Source organism: Acanthochromis polyacanthus, chromosome 17 (genome assembly GCF_021347895.1).
Source record: "Acanthochromis polyacanthus isolate Apoly-LR-REF ecotype Palm Island chromosome 17, KAUST_Apoly_ChrSc, whole genome shotgun sequence".
Taxonomy (NCBI): Eukaryota; Metazoa; Chordata; class Actinopteri; family Pomacentridae; genus Acanthochromis; species Acanthochromis polyacanthus.
Window position 1 is genome coordinate 18121662 of NC_067129.1, and position 24652 is coordinate 18146313.

At 40.2% G+C, this 24652-nt stretch overlaps 2 protein-coding genes and 1 long non-coding RNA gene across 4 annotated transcripts in view; all 3 read left to right on the forward strand.

Annotated features, from left to right (window-relative positions):
• gabrb4 (gamma-aminobutyric acid type A receptor subunit beta4) overlaps positions 1-6759 on the forward strand; it is a 70398-nt gene extending 63639 nt beyond the window's left edge. For both annotated transcript variants that reach the window (XM_051937860.1, XM_051937859.1), the window contains one exon: positions 72-6759. In XM_051937860.1, coding sequence (XP_051793820.1) covers positions 72-425 — 354 coding nt within the window. In that variant the 3' untranslated portion in view covers positions 426-6759. The remainder of the gene's footprint in view (positions 1-71) is intronic.
• The window catches only part of LOC127530620 (uncharacterized), a 234277-nt gene that overhangs the window by 79374 nt on the left and 130251 nt on the right, over positions 1-24652 (forward strand). The window lies entirely within an intron of this gene.
• On the forward strand, positions 16885-24173 carry LOC110970286 (V-set and immunoglobulin domain-containing protein 1-like). Its single transcript, XM_022220551.2, is given in 8 exon segments — positions 16885-18022; positions 18109-18141; positions 18144-18271; positions 19014-19221; positions 22807-22962; positions 23040-23156; positions 23248-23392; positions 23477-24173. Coding segments are annotated over 8 exon segments (927 nt in total). The 5' UTR covers positions 16885-17979; the 3' UTR covers positions 23574-24173.

Sequence of the window (24652 nt, forward strand, 5' to 3'; positions counted from 1 at the left end):
AAGGGGATTTGGGGCTGCTGCTCGGCATTTCAGCCCTCACTGACTCTCGGTGTCGGTCCGCTCTCCTTCAGGTGGATGCTTACGGAAACATCCTCCTCACCACGCTGGAGATGAACAACGAAGTGATGCCTTCTGACGTGGGGAGCAGCGTCAGTGACTCTCGGAATTCGGTCATGTCCTTTGACAGCTCCGGGGTCCAATTCAGGAAGCCCATGGCGCCCCGAGACGGCTTCAGCCACCACTCGCTGGATCGGAGCGCCATGCGGAGCCGGGCCAACTGTCGGCTACGACGACGCTCCTCCAAGCTCAAGTTGAAAATCCCCAACCTGTCAGATGTTAGCACCATTGACAAGTGGTCCCGGGTCATTTTCCCTATCACCTTTGGATTTTTCAACCTAATCTACTGGTTGTACTATGTGAATTGATGTGCATCCCACTAGGAATCATGGGCCATATTTTGAGAGCACATTAAATTGGCTTTGATACAGTTCCAAAATATGTATACACATATACAAGTTGAACATATGTATATGCATATTTCTATATATTATATTTATATATACACGTGTGAAATCTGAAGGACCTTTCTGCTGTACAAAGTATTAATAGGATGACTTGAATGTTTAAGAATAATTGTGAGAGAAGAATTTCAAGGCTTTGATTTTTTTTTTCCTCCCGAAACAAACCAACAAACTAACAAACAAACCGACAAACACGAGATCCCACCAGGGGTTTTTGGAACTAAAGACTGCATGATATTTTTGCTATAAAAAAGAGAAAAAAAAACGACAACGAAAAAAACGAGGAAAAAAGAGGAAGTGAAAGCTCTTGAGAGAGAAAAGATGTCTCAGAGTCCCATTGACTTTTTATTGATACTTATTGTAATCAAAAATCCTCTACTGCAGCTCATGAAATCAGTGGCGGCTTGTCTGTTCAGGCATCAGCTGAGTGAGATCCTTGACACCCCCCCTCTTCTCCCCCACCCCAACCCGTCTCCCCTCCTCCTCCTCCTCCTTGCCTCACCCCTCGCCATTAACCCATGGATAACATGCACGGAAAATCTCCGGTTCTACTATGTACAGCAACCTTGTTTGGATTATGTGTTGTTCCTTGGGTTTTTTGAAGTGATATCGTTCTCTTTATCAGACATCAGCTCTGGCCTAATGGTCTCCATTAGAGGGCCGTGTGGATGGGATGTTTGACCGCCGCATTCCCGCCCAGAGTCAACGCAAACTTGTGTTCCTTTCTCTTCTCATGTTATTTTTAGAAACATGTCCTGGGAAGGCGGGAAGGGAGGCGGGAGGGGGGCTCTTTTTCATTATGGTCAAAAACAAATACTGATTATTGTAGATATGATTTTGTCTTGAAAAATACTGTGATTTCAGAGAGTGTCAGAACATGTTCTAGAGCTAGGGCATTATGAGATAAAAAGAGTCAAAGGTATGCATTACTCATTTTGATTGTTTGAAAAAAAAAAGCATATTCTGTACATTTTATCATTCAATATTTCATGAAAGTGTACTTGTGCTGTTTCTTTCCTCCTGATGATCGATTCACACGCTCTTTAGATGCAGAGTTCATTGACGTCATATCCTGCTTTGTGTTTGCTAAAAAGGAAAATGGGGAAAGAGGGGGGGATTGCTTTTGTGATTCGTTTGAAAATTATTCCACAGTGAAGATGTTCGAACATGTATATTCAAAAGAGTCAACATATCCGCCCACAGTTTGACCAGTTGTCATTCAGTATACAGTAGTTCTTTGTTTGTTTGAGCATTTCTTCTGTGTTGGAGTCGCCGTTTTTCTGAAGGCAAGATTCTTTGATTGGGATAATAACGGGGCAGAAGGTGTGGGGAGAAAGGATTCAACATTTCACACTCAAACTCAGTCAGTGCCGTTCCGTAAAAACGCTCCGAACCCCGAGGATCAGAAACGAAATCCTGATCAGGAATGATACAGTGATTCTTGGGGAGGAATACGTCTGATAAATAGCCATGAATTGAATGAAAACACGACCAAAAGGCCTATAATCCATATGCATTATTGTTTTGCTCTTAAACACACACACACGCACTGCATTTACAGCACTCAGGTTCATTTGCAAAGAAGAAAATGTATTGTAGGACCTTGATATTTATTTTATGTATATACTTATTAAAAAATCCAACTAGATAATTGTGTTTACAGATTATAGATTCCAAATCGAATTTGGTTTGCGTAGCCGCCAAATAAGGATGGACGAAATACAGATGACTGAGGCTCAGTTGGCATTGGACATCATAGTGAAGAAAGGAAAATCCTTGCTTTAGCTTCAGCTGAAGTGCATTCTAGCATTTTCCTCAGTGCCACCTCCACTTCAGCAAGCAAACAGTAAATACCTGCACATCCAAATCTACTAAAGAGAGAAATTATACATATATAAACATGTGGGGGCATGAAGAAGATGGAGGAGCTGTGGAGTAACGAGAGGAAAAATGGGGGTATGAATTTATCACCAGAAACCTCCCCTCCTCTCTGGTGTGCCGGCTGTAGTATGCATAAGATGTGTTCAAAAAGGAATACTGATCAGAAACCAATTTGTCTCCTGAAGTCTTTGTGAAGTTCGTACAGTGATGTGGCCCGAGCTGTGATCTGGGTTTAGTATTTCTTTTTGGTTAAATTTTATGCATCATTGTCATATTGTGTGGAGAAAAGCAAAAAACTAACTAGTAGTCCATTAAAAAAAGACGCAGTGTTGAAGTCGATGAGAGCGGCAGGAAAACAAGATGAGTTGTACATTTGTGTCCGAGAAATCTGTTGTCTCAGTCATCTGTGAATCCAAACGTGTGGCCAAAACATTGTGATTAAATGTGAAAAGAAAGTGTTTTATGAACCACGAAGCAGGTTCTGCTGCATTGTGAGGAATATGTATTCGGTATTATACTGTAGTAAGCATAAAGGTGAGACTGGTGAAATCAGAGTTCTTCAAAAGTTGCCAAATAGAAATGAGTTACGATTGAAAAGCAGTGCGAACTTGAAAACGCAAAAAAAAGGAAAATGCTGGTTTTCTAGAAAAAGCTCTCCACTGAGTTAGCATTGCACTGTCAGGCTCTTAATGGACATTGTAGAGCACAAAAACAGCAGATGTTTTACTTCCTCTCAATCCTCATTGTCAAAATCTGGCCTCCTACAGTACATTACCCACAATATCACATCCCTTAAGACACAAATGCTATATACAGCTTTTTCTACGTATGCAGTAGTCCTCCCCAACACCTGTGAACTGACTTTGATGTGCTAAACTGTTGGAGTTCCCCTTTAACTCATTATTGACATCCCTGTGACATGTATGCTGCAACTTATAAAGTAGTTCTAATGTGACAAATGACATTATTCTAAGGTACGATTCTCTTTTTGACACTCAATTTTGCAATCAGATGAGAATCAAATTATAGTTTATTCCATTATTGGTATAATATTTCTGATGTTCGATCCCTTAATTAGGGGTATTTCAGACGTTTGCTTTTATGTTACAGGTAGAATTTCTTACCAAATTCAAATGAAGGCAGGTAGGAATGAATGCAGGTTCATACAAATAGTACGCATTAGTGTTTTTTATATATACATATATATATATATTTGCATCATTTCATCCCAATCTGCACACTAACAGCTCGTCAAACTGTTCAAATGGAATATGATGGATCTTTAGTGAGAGTTCAGTCAGACTGTGAGGCCAGAGTATTTGTCCCAGTGCAAAATAAGCACATATTGTTTGTAAAAAAAGAAAAAAAATATGGGCAACCATAAGTGTTTTTTGAAGTAAAACAGTGGAACATGTTTGACTAAGAAGCAGCCTAATCCATCTCCTATGTGATCTCAATGAGATGCACTTACAGTACGTTTTGTAATGTAGCCAAACAAGTATCAAATTCTGGTTCAGGTGTCCAGAAATGAATACAAACATGCCTGTTCAGGTTTTTTTTTTTTTTTGAAAACAGTCGATGCATATCTTTACCGAACTCCACACACATATGGAGGAGAAACATTAGCAGCCCTTGCATGCTCGCAGTTAATATATTCACCAGTCATTTCAGTCAGAACATGTAATACCTGCTTTCTGAACATGAAGTCAGCACATTCATCCCAAAAGCTGTGAGGATCTTCTGTTTGATGCTTTCTCCTTTTAGGATATTTGCTTCTACGAGAGAGAAGTTACATTTCTTTTGACACATGTTCAAGGAGTAGACGAGGAGGAAAAAAAAGTGTTGAACTGATTTCAATGTGAATTTTCTTGCCTCTAGTGTATATGTGTAATTACATGTGAATTGTACTGTAAATATGATATCTTTCACTTAATAGTTCTTAATGCATGAACAAAAACATGGCAGTTCGTAATACCAGCTAGCCTCACTGCTAATGGCATGGACAGCTTCTCTAGCATTGGCATACTTCTGCAAACGAAACCTAAAAAATGAAACACAAGAAATACACGGTGTGAACAAAATAATGGTAGAAATCAACGCAAAGTCCTCAAACAGTGACGGAGATTCTGATGGTTTCATCTGTTTCCTCCAGAGTAACGCTAATGCTAACGCTGCCTGGAAATTACAGGATGTCTTGGTGCACTGTGAGCGAATGGGAATCTGTAGCTGAGCTTTCCCATTTTTCTGATCTGACCTCAGCAGGAGATTTCCGCACTGCACACCTGCTGCATTTACCTCAACAAGTCACTCACGAGTCTACTCGGAAAGTTGCGGGCATGGTCGGCTAGCTGGCTTATAGAGGCTAGAGGAGCAGGGTTGCCTTAAGAAGGCGAGTGGGATGTTCTTTCCTGTTCCTCAATAAGACAGTCACGTGTGCCCTTGAGCAAGGCACTTAGCCAATTGCCCAGATGCAGCTGCTCAGTTGCCGAAATCTGTGCAGGAAAGTAGCATTTTTTTTTTTTTTAGCTAGGTGAGAGCATTGATAGAAAATTTGTTTCCTGGATGAAACACTTCCACGAACGTCCTTTAGTTCTATAGGAGTAAATTAACCGAACACTGTCGTGTGATCACACCGAGTCTGTTACATTTGGGTAATGCCCTTTGATGCTTGTGGTACGTACCGTGTTAGATGCCTTTTCACATTTTGCCATAATTACCAGTTGGGATCTAATATGGAAAAATTTCTGAGTCACGTCACTCTCCGTTGACTCCACTTTAAGATGTGTGAGTGAATCTCCTCCAGCAAAACACCAGAACAAGGCTGACAGACTCCTCACTGTTGGAAGAACTTTGCTTGGTGCGTTCATTATTTTGTACGTACCTTGTAGGTTTTGTTTTGCATGACCTGAGTTTTGAAAGGTTTATTTTCATATATTTTTACTCCACACCATCCGACTCATCGCCACAGCCAGGAAAAAGAAAGATCCAGTGTTTACATGCTCAAATTGCACTTGTTTTACAGCCAGCTCTATAAATCCTGTGAAACAAACTGTTCGTAAAACTGGAGGACAAATGTAACCACAGAACGTACATCGTGTGATTCCTGCGAATCATGAACATGTACTTCTAGAAAATGTATTTCCTGTATGTCACGCAATTTGGAATAGATGCACCAAGTGCATGCTGTAGTTTTATCAGGTTCAGCATAAGCATTAACATCAAACGCCCTTCAACTACAAAGGATGTAAAGGATGCTCGCCAGTAGCATCTGAACGTAAGCCATGTGATTGCACACTGAGTAGGTGTTCCCTGTATTTTCTCTTTAATAAGTTGCCTCTGGTTATGGTCTGTTCTTACTGTATGAGGAGACTTGCAAGAAGCTGTGCTGATTCGCAGTTACACATCAGTATACTGTACCTCCCTCTTTGGAAGAGTCTAGCAGGCAGACTATCTCATGCTTAACCAGTAGGTGAGGAAATATTTTCCAACTCTTTATGATATTTGGCAATGAAAAGAACGAAACCCACAAGATCAACAGCCTATTTATTTTTCAGTATGAATTAGTAAATGATTTTGTTCATTTCTGTGTTCATTTCTGATTTATTGTATTTGTTGCATTTGTTATGGATTGTTATTCTTACTGTTGTTGTTGTTTTATCATAAGAAGGAAATGTAATTCATCTGATATACTGGCACTGGAAGAAAAATGCATTTGGTTTTTGTACTGTAATTGTTTTGTTCACATTGGGCGCTTATTTGATTCAGTTGTTTAATAAGGTGTTTGATTTCACCTGGAGTATCAGTACTCATGGAATCAACATTTGTGTAGTATGAAGTTGTATTTTTTTTGTCAGTGCAAATTAATGTTATAGTGTCAATCAGCTTTTTTAGGTGTTTGAACAAAATGTGTTTTTACAAATACAAGGTGTTCAAGTATGTGGTATAAAAAGGGTTATCATTCAAACAACCGACTTTTTACAAATAAAGGCTTATACAGTAAAGAAAGCTAATGTCTTTTCATTTGCCCTTTGTGGACTAATATACAACATTGTTTCATTTGACTTTGTATTAATTTATTTTCAGATATTAGTCCCCAAAAGGTAAATCGCATACAATGTTGCAAAATAAGAGGATAAAATCAGGTATTTTACCATTGCTATTCCAGGTTGTTGTCAGAGCTCTCACCTCTTAGTTGGTGTCTTGCTTTTGATAAGGACTGTTGGATATGAAGACAGTCTGAAAACAAAATTTAAGAAAAATCAAGAGTGTCTTCTTTTAATTTGAGTACAAAACATTGCGCGTTTATGAGAATATACCTCCTTTCATACCCTATTTCCTGAATAAAGACGCAAAGTGACTCCTGCTGACAAGTGTAATATTTGCCCCCTTTATCAGCTACTAAAATCTATTCACCAGAATTTGCTCATTTTACAGATTTCTTTTTTGACATTGTCGGTAAATGTAAAACATACACACTGTGATGCGGAGAGGCCTGTCTGGGGCAGTCTGACTTCTGCATATTTCAAGCACTAGATAATTAATTTGGTTTGTCTGGCAGCTGAAACTCTTTGCAGAGACTTTTTGTCCTCTGCTTGAGGACGTAACGCTATATATGGTTGCACATTTGGATTTTTTTTTTTCTTTCTAAATGCACTCCGGGCTTGAACTGCAGCAAAGGTTTTAGGTGGTGAAGGTGAAGAGAACACCCTCTAAATACGACTGCACCTGGAGCGGAGAGAGCAGTAATGATTCAGCGGGGCATTTGAAACATTATGTTCCACAAAATGTCTCTAAATTTTAGGAAATAACGTCGGGAACAATGGCGTCTAAGTCCGCTTATTGACGTTGTGAGTTCCGAGAGGTGGTTTGGAGGCCTGTGGGTGCAACCTCTGCCCCACTTTTGGTCAACAACCTGATGAAAACATCGAAACAATATAAACAACACACTGGAGTATCATCTACTATCACCTCCAAATCAACTTGCAAGGCTTTTCATACATATATAGATGATTACAACTTTATCAATGCTATTGAAAGCAGTTTAAGATCAACGAATAGACACGACAAGAGGCAAACTGGCATCCTTTCATTGTTTTTTATTGGATGAAATGGCAGCATTTCAACAAGCTTATCAATGCTCAGGTCACGCTGAGACAAGTATTGGTATTGATAAGCTGAAGCTTGGTAACCCTTTGGTCTGCTCTGTTTCTTTCTGTCATGGGATGATGCAGGATTAATTGCGCTGTCAGCCAATAGACCTTTTTCACAGAGGACAATTTGGGTAAAGTACAGGTGTTACTACCAACAAATGTCCCAGTAGACCACGACAAAGCAGATACTGGGACGCTAAAACTGACACAACTAACTGGAGTTCAGTAATAATTGTTTCTTTTTAAAACCTGTGGACACCAAGACTCTACATTTAGATCTTATTTGTTGCTAGAATTTACTGAAAATGGTTTCTTTATTCCAAGTCAGACTTCAGTAAAATCACTTTAGAGGTCCATAAAAAGTTCCCTCTTTCATATACAGCAGTAAGCCCGTCTCTCTGTGTTTTCATGTTCTTCCTGTGTCTGTGTGAATACTTCCTCCCACCGTCCAAACACATGCAGGTCAGAACCGCTGGAGACTTTAAATTGCCCTGTGGGTGTGAATGTGTCTGCCTACATGCGTGTTAGCTATGCGATAGACTGGAAACATGTCCAGAGTGAGCCCCAGTGAATGTCGGGATGGACTCCAGCTCCCTGTGACCCTGAACAGGATAAGCAGTTTAGAAAGTGGATGGATGGTTGTACACCACCTGTCTTTCATTAGATGTAGTTATTTGTGGACTTGTTACTTATATGATCAGAAATCATATCCAGTTGGCTTAAAGTCTTTAACAATAATCAACATATGGCAGTGGTTAATTGCACATTGATGGTTTTAAACAGTCGTCAGCTTCAGGCTTCATCAATGATTCTTTGATCAGCAGCATCCCCAGACACTAATACTTCAGTGCTGTCAGGAGTATTATCCAAGGCCTCATGTGTAAATGGTGCACATGCATACAAATGACATGTTCACGGCTTGATGTGTGTAGACATAGATTTCAGAAGGAATGCAGGGGATATGTCCCTGTCAGTATTGAGAACTCATGCATTTCTTTCTCTTCAATAAAACCATGGGAAAAGCAAAGGACTTCTAGTTTGAAAAAACACTACATTTATCATTCTGCCCTAATTTTATGTTTTCCTTCACATAAATTTAGAAATTGATGCAGGAAGGGCACAAATCAGTGCATAAAAAGTTACTAGAATGTAAGAATTAAGCAGTTTTGTTTGTTTTTCTGGTTAATGCTTCCCCTGATCATTCACCCATGTTGGTATGTAAAATTTAGGATTTGCAGCAAAAGAAATGCATCCATCCATACACCGCTATGTCCTCATTAGAATCCCAAGGGTCTGGAGTCTATGCCAGCTGATTTAGGGTGAAGGCAGGGGACACCTGGACAGATCACCAGTCTATCATAGGACTACATATAGAGACAAACAATCACGCTCACATTCACAACTTCTGGCTATTTAGAGTGACCAGCGTGTTTTTGGACTGTGGGAGGAAGCTGGACGTACAAAGGGAGCACATAAAAAAACTCCATGCAGAAAGATCCCAGGCCCAGGGCGGGATGCAAACCAGGGATCTTCGAGCTGCAGGCGATGGTGCTAACTACTGAGTCACTGAGCATCATGCCACTGAGCCAAACACAAGAAGTGCAGATGAAAGAATATTCAAAACATCAGGAGAATTCAGATTTGGTAAAGGATTTTCAGCAAATCAAATTTCTAATAACCACTGATGATGTGGAAACATCACTATGCAGATTAAGATCTGAGAGATGGAGCTGAATATGTGTATTATTTTCTGTAGCTCAAGACTTACAGCATACTAACTAAATACTGACTAAATAAAATTATTTCGAACAAAAGCAGTCCAGTGAGCCAAGCAGCTAGTTTCCTAGACATGGATGAAGACTAGCCCTAGACTAAAAGAAAAAAAAATCTGACGATCTTAATTGAAAATATGTTTTTAGTTTAGGATGAGGTATAATTAATGTCTGAAATAATGAGCCAAAGTGTTTACAGCCACACAAACAGCAGTTACTTGGAAACATCAGGGGTTTTGAGCTAAAAGCTAACATTAGCATGATATTTTCTCACTATAATAGTGCTGATGGTAACATCTACCATGTTATCTTAGTTCAGCATGTTAGGCTCCTATTGTCTGCAAATTAGCGCTAAACATAAACTAATAGGAAAAGCATTACCACAAACTGTAAAAGATGAGCATAACCTCTATGAACGTGAAGCCATTGCAGAAATGCCTCAAACCTGCATTCTTTCTAACAACCAGCAGGAGTCGACTCCTCTGGTTGCTAAAAGACATGTTATCGTATTGTAGTAATTGAGAAAAAAAACAATTTCTTAATTGATCTGTTACCTCGGTAAACATTTTTCTTCATGAAGTTATGGTGCTAATTGTGAGTTTAAACTCCCCTTTAAAACAGCATGATGTTCATTTTGTAATTTGTGGTCCTATTTAGAGGAAAGCAGACAATAAAGCAGGTGATTCCTTGCAACTGACAGTTTGCTGGTATATCAGCTTGCAGAGTATTTTCAAGTTCTTAGTCAGATGCACCTCTAATCAGGTCACCAAATTCAAACCTGAGGCTTCAAAACGACACGACAATCTAATGACTGACATCACGGCCCACCATTTAAATTCAGTCTGTCAGAATTGCAGAAATTTTGCAGGTATTCTTCATAAATGAAATTCTTAAACAAAATAAAGTCTTAAATAATCCAACATATGTCAAGACATTTTACAGGATAAGCCTGAATTTGAACAGCTTTGCAGTGAAAACAAAAATGCCAAAAGACAATTTGGCATCGTTTCATCGCATTTTTATTGCCTGGAGCAGCAGACCAATCAGAATACTAAGTGTGAGGTCACACTGTAACAAGTATCGATAATCCAGTGCTTGGTGATCCTTGAGACTTATCTGCTTGTTTCTGTCGAGGGATGATGCAGGATTAATTGTGCTGTCACCCAATCGGCCTTTTTCACAGAAGACATTCTGACTTTTCATTGTTGATAAAGAACAGGTGTTACTACTAACAAATATCCCAGTAGATCATGACAGAGCAGATACCAGGACGCTAAAACTGACACAACTAAATGAAATTCAGCCAAAATGATTTCATTTAAAAACCTGTGAACACCAAGACTCTACATTTAGGCCTGACTTATATGTTGTTTGCATTTTTTCCAGGTCGGGATTAAATGAAAATCTAATGTTGCTCGGCGAAATATTTTTATATGTATTCAACATGCAGTTTTTTGATGTTCCACTATATTCACATGCACAATAATATACAATTTTTTTCCAAACACTAAACCTGCTGCCAGGTTGAGTAGCAGCTGTAAACCTATACTCAGACGTGCAAAACAGCCTCCTAGCAGCTATTAGAATAACAGCTACGGACCCGCCTCACTCTTGTTTTTGCCCAGTTCCCCGTTTTTTCTGCTCCATATCGGTTCTTTTTGAGACATAGCTGTTTTACTATAATAATGCATAAAGGTAAGAAAAGCATGAAGCAGCGCGGTTACAAGGAGAGAAAGACGTTCTTTACATTTCCACTGTATGCAGTATATAGCATAAACCGACATAGCTTGCACTGAAAATGGAGCCACAGATCTTATTCCACTGATTATTTTTCTGAATCATTAGACTTGATGGATCATTTAATCCTGTCCATGGTAGTTCAATTGTTACAGGATTTTTTTTTCCCAGCAAAAGCCTTAAAAAATGATTGGATTGTTTAAAATGTGATTCTTTATGGTCTGAATATGTTAAATATGTAGTTATATGCAAATTACATGAAAATACTTTCACTGAAGTCATTTGAAACATATTAAAGCATAAATTAAATTAATTTTAGTAAATAAATTCAGATTTAACAAGAATATCCACATTGTAGATGGTTTACTTCAAAAACATACACTACATTTATACTACGAGCCTACTGTACAGTTTGTTTACACTACCAGTCACAAGTTTGGACACACCTTCTCATTTAATGTTTTTTCTTTATTTCATGACTGTTTACGTGTAGATTCTCACTGAAGGCATCAAAACTATGAATGAACACATATGGAATTATGGGGTTAACAAAAAAGTGGGAAATAAGTCAAAACATGTTTTTTGTTTCTTATTCTTCAAAATAGCCAGCCTTTGCTTTGATTACTGCTTTTCACACTCTTGTCATTCTCTCAGTGAGCTTCATGAAGTAGTTACCTGAAATGGTTTTCCAACAGTCTTGAAGGAGCTCCCAGAGATGCTGAACATTTATTGGCCCTTTTACCTTCCCTCTACGGTCCATCTCATCCCAAACCATCTGGACTGGGTTTAGGTCAGGTGACTGTGGAGGCCAGGTCATCTGATGCAGCACTCCATCACTCTCCATCTTGATCAAATAGTCCTTACACAGCCTGGAGATGGGGGGGCCTCTTGCCCCATACTTTTCGCTAGCTGAGCTGCTAGCTGAGCTGCTAAGCTGCCTGCCTGGCTAAATACTGAAGCTATGTTGAAAATTCATTTCTCCATCACTCACATGTATGAAATGACATGTAAAAACAGACCCCAGGTTGAAAAAAAAGCCGAAGTTCCCCTTTAATACCAGAATTTACACATATTAACAGCACATATTAGAGTTCAAATATTGATTCTATGGAATGAAAACCCCCTAATAGATACCAGAGAACCTTGGAGTCAAAGCTCCTAATGCATGACCAGGTCACAAAAATATGTGGTGAAACAGCTTGTTTTTGCAACATGACCACAGGAGATGACTGAACTGTGTTTGAATCACTCAGAAAACATGCAAAAAAATATGTTGTTTAAAATGCAACTGGAGTCTGATACAAAGTCACATTTTGATTTGCTATTTTTGCGGTTTATTTTATTTGTCTTGCACCCCTTCCAGGGCTGCTTTTCAGCTCTGGGACACAGGTTGCTTTTATTTCTGCCTCTGAGGAGAGATATAGTCAAATCCGACCACATATCATTTACCTTGTAGGTAAAAAAAAGGAAGAAGTGACCTCCAGCTTCCATATTCTCTGAATTGATTTGATTACTGCTGTGACAGACTTACTGTGTCTGAGCTTGCTTTGTTGTTGTTGTGTTGTGTGTTGTATTTCATCTTTCTCAGCCTCCTCCCAGCGCTGTGACCTGTGTAATGAGCCTGTGCTGACGTGTCCTCCCTCTGATACAATGCAGATTTAATGCACAGGTTTGTCCCTCCTAATTGATTTCTTTTAATTTACTCTCCGTCGACTCCACCGAGGCTCTCCTACAGCTGATTACGCCTCTAAGTGAGTTCACCTTGAGTGGAGCTAAAGTATATTAAATAATATGTCCAACATGCCATGATGAAGAGAGATCACCTTTATTAAATCCAGATCAGCTTATAGCCCGTTTACAGCTCATTAGAAAGTGCTGAGAGTAACCTTTGGAAAAGCACATAACTGTAGAGACAAAATGAAGCGTCTGTGTCTGAGTCCGCCTGCGTGTTCGTGTTCTTTCAATACGTAGCCTCCTTCTGCATCAGAGTGCATAGCTTGGCATGGAGAAGATGGATACAGAGCCGGTTGAAGTAGCTCAGCAAAATGTGCCTTCCATTTCCGTGTTCTATTGTCAGCACTCCATATAAAAACATAAAATATTGAAAGGGTGCATTAACATGGGTCAGGATTGATGGCTGTTCCTCTGTGGGGAAAGAAAAAGAAAAGTGGTCAAAAAGCAGTGTGGATGCTGTGGATTTGCGGTTTAGAATATTAGCTCTCGCTTTCTACCAAAAACATGTTTTTACTAAATTGCTTTCTTTGATTCTCATCAGTGCATTATGGTTGACTTTCAGTCACTTCAGGATATGATTCCAACATTTATTCTCATGCAAAGAAATTCTAAAAAGAAGGTCAGTAATGCAGAACTTTTGGTGCTACATTCCTGACCGTCATGGCGAATCAATCCTTTATTTGAGGAAAGCTCAGGTTCACGACCACACATCACTGTAGCAACACTGTGTTCTACTGATGCAGAGGTTTACTGCCACTGATTTATTTCTTGGGTTGGCAACATAGGTAATGTCCACTAAAATCCTCAGTTATTCAGTGAATAAACAGTTAAATCTGTTAGAGATTTTTTAAGCATCAGCTCTGACATGGTAAAATGTCAAGCCATGCTTTCTCCTGCAAGCGCGCTGTGTCCGTCTGTTTTCCTTTTACAGGATGTTCATCAGTGTTGCCATGGAGTTCTTGTTTGGAGCTTGAAAAGAAAGTGAAGAGATGAAGAAGAGTGGAAACATAATGTCTAATAAAATATTAAGATCCGTCCCTTTTATACAGTGTGACCACGACTGAACCGCTAAATCCACCCCCCCAGAGGCATCGTTTTAGAAAATCCGAGCATATAGCAAAAAAAAAAAAAGCAGCAAGAAGGGTAGGGAGATTATAGTTACATATGTGCCAGAGAAAAATGCAAACACTGCATATTGTCTGGTGAATAAGAAGGTGAGCACACATGCCATCGGTGTCAAAGTCAATTTTCACAATTAATTGATACTGTGTGGCTAATATCAGCGCTGTTTGAGCTTGTCATTGCCCTCCAACATTTGCATTATCCCATGAATAGCAATCAGCTCCAGATCTGGCTTTAAGACACGGAGATCTCCCTCCATGTTTTCTGTATCAGACATAAGGAAAGCGGTGAGAGAATCACTTTAACACAGTGTGCTGCTCGCAGAAAACACGAACCTTCTCTTGCCAAGTGAGATCTCTCAGCTAAATATTGTGAAGTCAAACGCATAAAATTATACCTTTCTGGCAAATCTCAACAGTGTGCTTCTCAATTTATTTTGGCATTTCCCTTGTTGCTGAAGACAGGTTTTAGATGATCAAAAATGCCATTAGACAAATGGATATGGGGACATAATGCTTCTTAGGAAAGCATAATGTTTCTCTGTGCTAGTAAGGGTCAGCTGTGATTGCTCCTATTTTTTACTGCCAGCCACTTTATGAAAGTTATAGCCTAAATGCAACAGTACAGGCTGTCGATTAGCTGATGCAAACGTACTCCCACCCTCTGCCCCTTGCGTCTCTTCCTTAGACAATTCATGATACGTCACCTTCTCCAGTGACAGACTCTGGATTTCAGAGCTGACAAAACTCTGAGGAGATGTTGCCTGCTCACTGCCTGTGCCCCACTTCTTTTAGGTTTATTTACACAATTGTGTCAATCTTTGCGGAAGCAGCGTCTCATGCTTGTATTTGATGCCAATGTGAGATGATAGTTCAGTGTCACTGCATTTGGCTTTTAGTGCTGAGGAGAAGGAAAAAAAAAAAAGAATGCAGCGCAACGGAGACCTTTTCTTCTGTACCAGACAGATGATGTTTCACACTACACTGTTTTCATGTGGATGTGTCTTCCTGTCCTCGCATATGATGTGGGTTTTGTAGCAGCGCTGGTGTTGGTTGCTTGGTAGCTGTGAGGACATGAAATGAAGTCATCCTAAATGCCTGGCCTATATATTCGTGCGTGAGGAGGGTGAGGAAGAGGAGCGAGGCCTGCTGAGGCCATAGTGTGGCGCTCTCACTCTGTTGCCATCAGCTGCATAAAGCTTCCTGCACTCTTCAACATACACAGACACGCATCACACACACACACACACACACACACACACACACACACACACACAACACACACACACACACACACACACACACACACACACACACAGCACACACACACACAGAAACCCTCAGCCTCTAACAGGCTGCTCTGCCATCTGCTGACCAACATCTGAACTGCAGCTCTGCCTTTATAAACGCAGCAGCAGTTACAGTACCTCATCCAACCTCTTCCTAAATAAACACAGTAAATAAATACATTACAACAGCATTAGTAATAATGCAGCTTGTAGAACATGTGTAATATAAAAGCAAACTCAGACAGGTTCGTCAACACCACACCTCTAATGTGTATTCTCTCTGTCTGGGCTCTGATTCACGCCTCCTCGCAGTCTGCCGACAGGGAAGCACTAGTGGTGGTGGGTGGATGAATAAGTCTGTGTAGAGGTATTGCACTGAAACCTGTTGGAGGTTTGAGTGGGACACACATCCAGCCTCTGCAACCTTCGCCTCGCTGTGTGAGACAGCTTAGTCTGGTGCATGCTCGGAGTGGGAGGCAGGATTCGTCATCGGCTCTCCACTCACATTCAAAGTAAACGAGAATCATTAACGTGAAAGGAAGCTGTTAGAGTATGTAAAGAGGGACAGGCAACAATCTACTGCGCAGTTGGAAGAATTAAGCAAATTCAGTTAGGTCTGATGGCAAAAGTTATGTCAGTATTTCTAGCTGGATGGTCATTGTCATCCTGCAATAACCTTTCCTCTCTTTTTTTGTGAAAACCAACTTATAAATTAACAGCTAATGGGAAATTATCCTTGAAATTGCTCTGAGAGAGCTGCAGACATAGCTGTAGAATCTAAAGTGTCAACATAAGTAAAGCCCCATGAAGCATTTCGTATTTGCTCCACTTTTATATACAGTGCATCCAGCAGTGAGCAAACAGCAGCCAACTAAAATATGTCCAGTCATAGATTGTGTCATCCACGGGGACACTCTGCTGTGATTTCTGGTTAGTGGGTTGAGTCAGATAGCAGAGCTGATCTAACCCAGCATCAATCCAAAAACTGGCCCATAATGAAACTTTAAACTTCAGCAGTGTAAATAACAGCATTTTAAATCACAGTTAACGTGACCTTGCCGAAGTTCAGATTTGCGCCTGAAACGTAAATAGAAAGCAGTCTAACGGACGTGCTAACAATGCATTTCTATACACATATTATTTCATTACAGCATACATTAATCAGGTCAGTGGTTATTGAGGGTTGACAGTCCAGAGCTGTAATGAACATAAAGCATAAACTGAGCGTATGAGTCATTTTCTGTTTTAGGTTTCTGCTACTCGTGATGCAAAATGTTCGTATCTTTAAAAGAAAATCCCAGAACCAAAACAAAAAAAAAAAATATATAGAGCAAAAAAAATTTAAAAAAAAATTCCTAGAGCAAACAGAAAATACTCACAGTACATAGGTTTTCATTGCCATCGTTATGACCACATATGTCCTCTGCTGTCCTCGTGTGCTTTTATTTTGAGCTGACAGTTTGCTTTTTTGTGTAATAGTGCAATTTGATGTGCAAGTAAATTACACGGCACAAAGGTAGCACAAAAAGCCAAACCATGTGAATGTGAAGGCAAAAATATAGTAGATAGCTGTTCCTCGCAGAAACTCACGAATATATGTTCAGAAATCATTTTTCTGGAAAGATGAGCATTTCCAAAATGTAACAAATGGGCCCATTATCATTGTTTTTTTCTCTTCTTTTTTGCTTTCTCCACGTGACTCCATGCCCTCAGAGTGGCTCTTGGACACTGGTCATGAGTCATGTATTTATTTAAAGCCTGGCCTCTTGTTGTTCCACTGTACGGACCAACACACAGCTGCCAACACATGTTGTTTTGTTCAGACCAAGTCTTAATGGCACTGAGATTGTCTCCCATCCCAACCTATCACGCAAATGTCTTCCTGATAATGAGCACCGCACGCCTCCTCCACCTCCCACATGATCCAGTGCCTCCCTCCCTCACCCCTGATCAACATTTTTCACATTGTTAATCACTTATGTCAGCTTCTGGCAATTATAGACAATTAATCATGTGTGATTCACTGTCTCTCTCCGTCAGCAGCGTGCTCTACACTGCGTGAGCGAAAACGACAAAGGTGAAACAGCCTTTATTAAGTAGGCAGCAGCGCCAGGGAGTGAACTCCCCAATGATAAGCAGCATGTTGCAGTGCTTTGGCTAACACTTCCTTGAGGCGAGCGATAAAGGCCAGGTGGAGATTAAATTACATTAATTCCTTCGCCAGGAGCCCCGACCCAGAATGACTTACAAGACAAGGAGGATGAGCTGTAGCGAAACTACTGCCAAAGCACTGAAAAATGAATTAACCATCAGTGTCACAACACAGTGTGGTCCCAGCCCGTCGTGTACTGTCAACAATCTGAAACACACACACACACGCACACACACACACACACATAATAGGCTGCACTGACTCCAGTGGTAATTTAAAATGCAAACTGTTTACTCAGAGTTTTCACAGAAGCATAAACAGAAGAAGGTGTTTTTTCCATCGTGTTTTATTTTCATCTGCTTCCATCCAAAATCATTAACAGCCAAAGCAACAGTTTTCGAAAAACAACAGTCTACACACCCACACTTCACACCCAGTCTGGCAAACATTGATATGCAAACATGGTCAGTATCAGCCAGTCCGTTACCAAGAATACTGTAACCTTGCCTCCGATATTGCAATGCATTTATTCTCTCGACTGTGAGCTTGTGAGATTCATTGGTGGAACAGGACAGAGGGAAGTCTAGTTCGGTAGAAACTCTGACTTCAACATTTTGTGAAGATGTGCTTCGTGCAGCATTTGTTGGTGCTTGTGAGCCTCATAGGTAACTACATTTCTACTTGTTTTCATGATTTTTCAAAGTCGATTTGAATTTCATCTTTGAAACCTGATGAATTTGTTCTTGTATAGGATGTGCTGAACTGATCACAGTCACGACTTCGCAAAATATGTCAATGTTACAAGTGGTCAAAGTGCTCTGCTCCAGTGTTCATTTGTCTCCACTGAGGCGACGACCACCGGCCTCTCCATCCAGTGGGATTTCGTTTCTTCGTCCGCTGTGACTCCTCAGCAGGTAGATACACACTAATGCTCAGGTCAAAGCTGTGCTCCTAACTCAGCTCAAACATGTCCAAACTCTACTATTATGAGATGATAGATATTAGCTTCAGATTTGGTGACTTCTTTCATTTTCAAAAACATTAGCACTATTTTTTAAATTCAGTTTCTTGAGCACAAATGCAATCCTTTTGCCTGAAGGTTTAGCTGAAGCCCAGAAGCTCAGAGTGTTTTCTGAGATGATACTACAAGACACAAGCAATTTTGTGTGTATTTCAAGTGTTCAAAAAGTGAAATGTTCTCGCCTTAATTATTGAAAAGCAGCTCTCCGGTTGGATTAACACTGGTTGGACGACGAATGTTCCTGTATTTGAAATTACTCATAGAAAAGTCATCTTCATTACAAAGAACATTCGCCAAAAACATATGTTTGTGCAGATCTACACACACAGATTGGCTTCCTTTCTTTAGCTTGCTGCATTTTCTCAGCAGAGACACACCTCACTGAGATAACAAAGCCTGTGACTGAGATTGAGAAGTGACAAATCTCCATTCTGGCAAAAGCTAATTTAACCTACTGACATGGCCTTATGAATTGAACTAAATGGAAATCCCCATCCACTTAAGCACTACAGGTTTTATTTCTCCAAATGTTTGGACTCACACAAATCAGCTGCAGGACAGTGAAGTTTTTGCTGTCATGTATTTGTTAGCGGTGCTATTGTGTGAGATCTGATGTGTCGCCATTTTTCTTTCAGATCTATTACTATCAATCAGGAAAGGTTGTCATTGCAAATTCTTACAATGGCAGGATTAAGGGTCCGTCTGATCCTGGAACCACTAAGAATGCCTCAATAATAATCAGTAACATGCAGTCATCAGATGCTGGAATCTACACCTGCGAGGTTCACAACTTCCCCGATGTGCAAGGAAAGTCTCAGGTTGTTATCACGGTGAATGTCCTCGGTGAGTTTTGTTAACTTTGGAGAGGGATGCTTGTTGGCTATTCTGTGTGTCTACATTATATGTGGACTTTATATGATCCTCTTTGATGTAAAGTTAAACACATACTTTAGTACTGATGATAAAATCAGCAGTAAGGAGCTTTAAACATTGAAAATGTACACAAAATCAATCAGAAACTCTGAAGGTAGAAGTAAAGTCAGAGAAAGACACACTACTGCTATTACGATTTTCTCCAAGTCATTCAGGATGTGTACACTTTCACACAGTCAAGATATCAGGACTCAAACACACTGTAGCTGTGAACAATAGCATGTAGATTTCATCCTATCTGACCACACCCATCAGCAGTATGCTTTCAATGTTTGCATTGTGAGAAAAAGCGGGAGTAGCTGAGCGTTAACGGTAGAAGTGGGTCTGGGTGTAGTCAGGAGAGCAACATGAGCTGCTGATGTTGCTCCCACAGTTTGTGATACAAAAAAAGAAAAGAAGAATAACTCATTTGAACCTTGTGTTGGTGCTTCGATCCTTCTCCTGCTCAGAAAGAAGGTGTTACTGCCTGGCTGGAAAAAGAACGCACGAGCACTCCGTCAGTCTCTTCGAAGTTTCAGAATTGACTGCCACCTATTGATTTTGAATTGTGATTTCAGTGAAATATTTCCTTGGTCACGATTTCTGAGATTTCTGCATCCATCGTCAGAGCCTTAATATTGACAAACCTATTAAAATAGTGGCCCTGAATAGTGTCAATAGGGAACTGGATTCAGTTCGAATCCTCTAATTCACCGAGTTACCAGGACAACCTTGCAGGCCTCAGCATCCTCAGCAGTTTCCATGGTTACTGCAGCAGTCTCCTCATTGTCAGTGTTGGAAATTAAAGGAGGACTGTGACTGCATCCTTGTGCTGCATACAGAGTATATATATAAGCATCTGCTGCATGCTAACCACATGTGTTGCCTTACCTCGGCCTTTCCTGGGGACAGTTTCTACATACTGAATGTGATGCAGACCATGAATATGCATGGCTCCTCTCATGCTGATTAAACTGGGATCAGGGATGATTTTAATGATCACTTATTGTTGCATACAATTATAATATTTTAAAGCGTCTGAGCAGAGCATCATAAATTACAAATATGTGCATAAACTCTACTGCCCGCAGTATGATCAATATCTGGGAAACACAATTGCTATCAAATATAAAGTTGCCATGCAGTTTTAAACTGTTGGAGCTCAATGATCGGTGAGCAGAAATAAACAGTAGAAATTCTGTCTCAGCTCAGCAGCAGAGGTGTAAGTCCACGTACAACATGTCCTCACGACTACTAACGGAAGGACACATGACGTCTTGTTTGATTAATGACTAGATTTACTATTTCAACAAACTGAAATCTGGAAAGCAGATTTGATATGCAAGGCCTACAGATCTATCATGTTGTATTACATATCCACTTTAATATGACCTTTTTGTTTGTTTTAAATAAGCAAATTACAGATTGAACTAATCTCTGCCAGAAAGGCTGCACAGAGTTGTCAGTTTTGCAAAGACTGCACAGTGGGAAATGAGTAAATCTAACTTGTCACACTAAAAGTTGCCCACATGAATGAAAAGAGACAGGATCGTGCCCTTAACCTCCCTATATATGTATATATTCTGTAACAAGTGTGTCCCAAGTGTATCAGCACAGCGACAACGGCTCATCCAGGCAGAGCAGAGACACCCGCATGATAGAGATCTGCACTTTAGTTGACGTGTCTGGCTGGTGATTTGTTCACTCAGATTAGAATCCACCAATGAGGTGTTGGACAGACGCTTACAGTGGTGGAAGCTGATTATTGATGGCACCTGGAGAGAGACAGAGACAGATACAGGAAAGACAATATTCACACAGTGCCTCAGACTGAACTATATCTCAATAAAGTGTACTGAATATATCTTAAAGTACTGGCAGAAAGACCACTGAGATTTATTATGACTTTGCTATTTCTGTTTTATTCTAATTTGTGCTGTAAGAAGTGTCGGAAAGAGAGATTTATTCACTATAGTATTTATTTGACAGCTACTGACACTAGTTGATCTTCATGCCAAACATTTACATATTGGTGCCCTCTTAAAATAATGGCCTAAGTCATTTTGTAGGTTTTTCAGGAAACACAAAAAAGTGAACCACAGTACATTGAACTCTGACCTAGGCCATCATACTACAGGAGTAAAATCGCATGATCTGTTCAACTGAGGATTTAGGCGATTTTACCAGAGGTGGCCAGCATCATGAGGAGATGATATATCCATCCATTCTCTCTCTCTATACACCGCTTTGTCCTCACTAGGGTCGCGGGGGCTGCTGGAGCCTATCCCAGCTGACTCGGGCGAAGGCAGGGGACACCCTGGACAGGTCAGCAGTCTGTCACAGGGCTACATATACAGACAAACAATCACACTCACATTCACACCTATGGGTAATTTTAGAGTGATCAATTAACCTGAGCATATTTTTAGACTGTGGGAGGAAGCCAGAGAACCCAGAGAAAACCCACACATGTGCAGGGAGAACATGCAAACTCCATGCAGAAAATCCCAGGCTCACCCTGGGATTTGAACCAGGGATCTTCTTGCTGCAAGGCGAAAGTGCTAACCACTATCCACTGTGCAGCCCTGGAGATGATATAGGCAAAAAAAAAAAAAAAAAAACTTCTGTAAAAAAATGACTTATGCCATTATTTTAGGAAGGTGACGATATATTAAACTCATACTACACAATTCATTGTGTAGATTAAAGCAGTTCTCCACAACTCCTTTGAGTGAGAGATTTACCCTTAAACTAAAAAAAAAATCAAATAAAAGCATTAAAAAACAAGAAAACACTCAGTGAGCGCAGTGCTTTGCCAAGGCCGCTCAGTTGCTGTATGATTTCCGATGGATTAGTCCTGATAAGTCCGCAGAGGTCGATTTGTATTGGGATCGTAATCATGTGATCGTCAGCAGGCAGCTGATGTCGTGTTCACTTGTTGTCATAGTTACAGTGTCGCCCTGCCACTATCTCACAATGATACAGAAATCTTTAATAAATGGATCCAGGCTATAAGCAGCATCATTGCCAAAATCTAATCAGTTGGAACTTGTGTCATTTCTGCCCTTCACTGAAAATCTCATTCAAATCCGTTAGTCCATTTTTGAGTAATGTTGTACACAGATAGACAGACAGATGCATGCCGATCATCACATAACTCCACCACGTTATGTAACAATAAGAGACAAAAAGACATCTTTTTTTGTTTTTCAATGTGTAACAGCTTGTTCACACACTTTTATGGGTCAGGCTGTGCCACAATCAGAATATACATCAAGATGATGGCAAGTATCTGAATTGAATTTATGTGCAATGTAAAGTTTGAAAACAGATTCTACCACCTTCCATAGCCAAACTTGATAGAGATGCATATCTCTTCAGCTCGAAGCTCCCGCTGAATAACTTTGGAAAATGTCAATAATTTCAACTATGCATTGTAATAATATCAAGTAGATTTATTACCCAGGATGTAAAGTTACCTAAGAAAAACCTTTCATCCTCCTTGTGATGCTTTAGAGAGGCCCTCTGTTCCTTACTGCGCCGTCCACGGTGATGTAGGAACAGGTCATCTGGTCACTCTGACCTGCCACAGTGAGCATGGGAGCCCGAAACCAACCTACACCTGGACCAGACTGGACCAGACCAAGACAAGGAGGCCTGTACTGGGGAGAAGTGAGTCCTGCATGTGCATGTGAGTATTCGTGAACAACAGGACCTGTTTTTTATGAACATGAACTTTGTTTCCTCAGCGACCACAACTGGAGTGCTGGAAATCAAAAACATGTCCCAGTTCGAGTTTGGAGAGTACCAGTGTAATGCTACTAATGCAGCGGGGTTTTCTACCTGCATGATCGAGCTCAGTCCTGGTATGTTCATATGCTGGAGTGCAAATTTGTGCACTAAGTAAAATATTTATACAAAAGCTCTATTAATGACTATAAAAATGTGTTTCTATAGACACGGGAGATGGAGTGGTTGCTGCTGCAGTGATCGGAGCTCTGCTCGGCTGTGTGCTCATCGCCCTGGCTGTGTGGTTCAGTGTTCGGGCAGTGAAGAAACACAAATACAAAGCTGTGAAAGCAGGAGAGGTCAACGAGATGAAGTGAGAATGTTTTTAATCCTGCTACCATGCATAGTTGTAATTTAAGGGTGTGGGTGTAGTGTCAACTCTCTGTTTGTCCACTAGGAGGAGCCATCCTCAGGCCCAGGAGGCAGCAGACAGTGTTCCCATGGCAACCACAGCCGGTGGCCACCATGCTGAGGGAAATGAGGCACATGCTTAAAAAAGGTCCCATGAAAACAAGTGGAACAATGCCACTAATCTGAATAACAGAATGTTCAGCCTTTGATATACATCAGCTTCATGTCTGAAGATGCATTTTTTATGCTCGCCGTAATTCAATCACTTTGCAGCTTTATTCATTTGCCAAATTGTTTCGTTGTGTTTTTTTTTTTTTCATCAAACCCTTGCAGAAGTGCAGATGCAGATCTCCCTCCAACATGGTGTGAAAGTGAAACTGTAGAAGGATTTTTTAAAGTGTGTTTCTTATTTGTTTGTTTTGTGATTTTTGTAAGTGGTGTGACAATCAAACCAAACCACTTTTACTCCATATCTATGCTTATTTGAATGTACTGCATGGATTTCTAGGTGACATAAAAACAGCTTTTCCATGTGATCAGAATGATGCAAATAATACAAATGATGATCATTGTGATAGGGTGCTAATATTGAGGGTTGTGAGTAATATGCTCATTGCGTGATTTAGTTTTTTATAGTTCCTTTGTAAGACATTGTTGTGTTTGACCTTAACGTGTATGTTTTTTGATGATTTGTAGCTTACAAGCAATTTACAGATCATTATTAAATACAATATTGAGTTTTATGACTCTCCATTATAGTCTGTGAGATCTTAGATAAGATTTGTCATATACACCCCCTGTCAAAAGTTTTAGGACACTTTCTCATTCAAATGAAGTAGAACCTGTCCTACAACTTTTGACAGGGGGTGTATCTACCAAATTTGGTACACATATGCAGCACATCAGGCTGAACAAAAAAGTCAGTGACAGCCACATTCCAAACCCAACAGGAAGTGAGCTATTTTGCGTTGAATGTCAGATTTTGCCCATTTTTCATTTTTTTTTCTAGAGCGAACTCCTCCTAGGGGGAAATTCTAATTCACCTCAAATTCGGCCAGTACATACAGGAGGTCTTAATGATCCAAAGTTATTAAAATCTTTTTCCAAAGTCAAAGGGCGTGTCCGTGGCGGCCTCTGGAATTTTGATCCTTCGCCATGAAATTTCAAGTGCTGTCTAAACGCCCTGAACATGCTCCAATCTGCCTGAAACTTTACATGTATG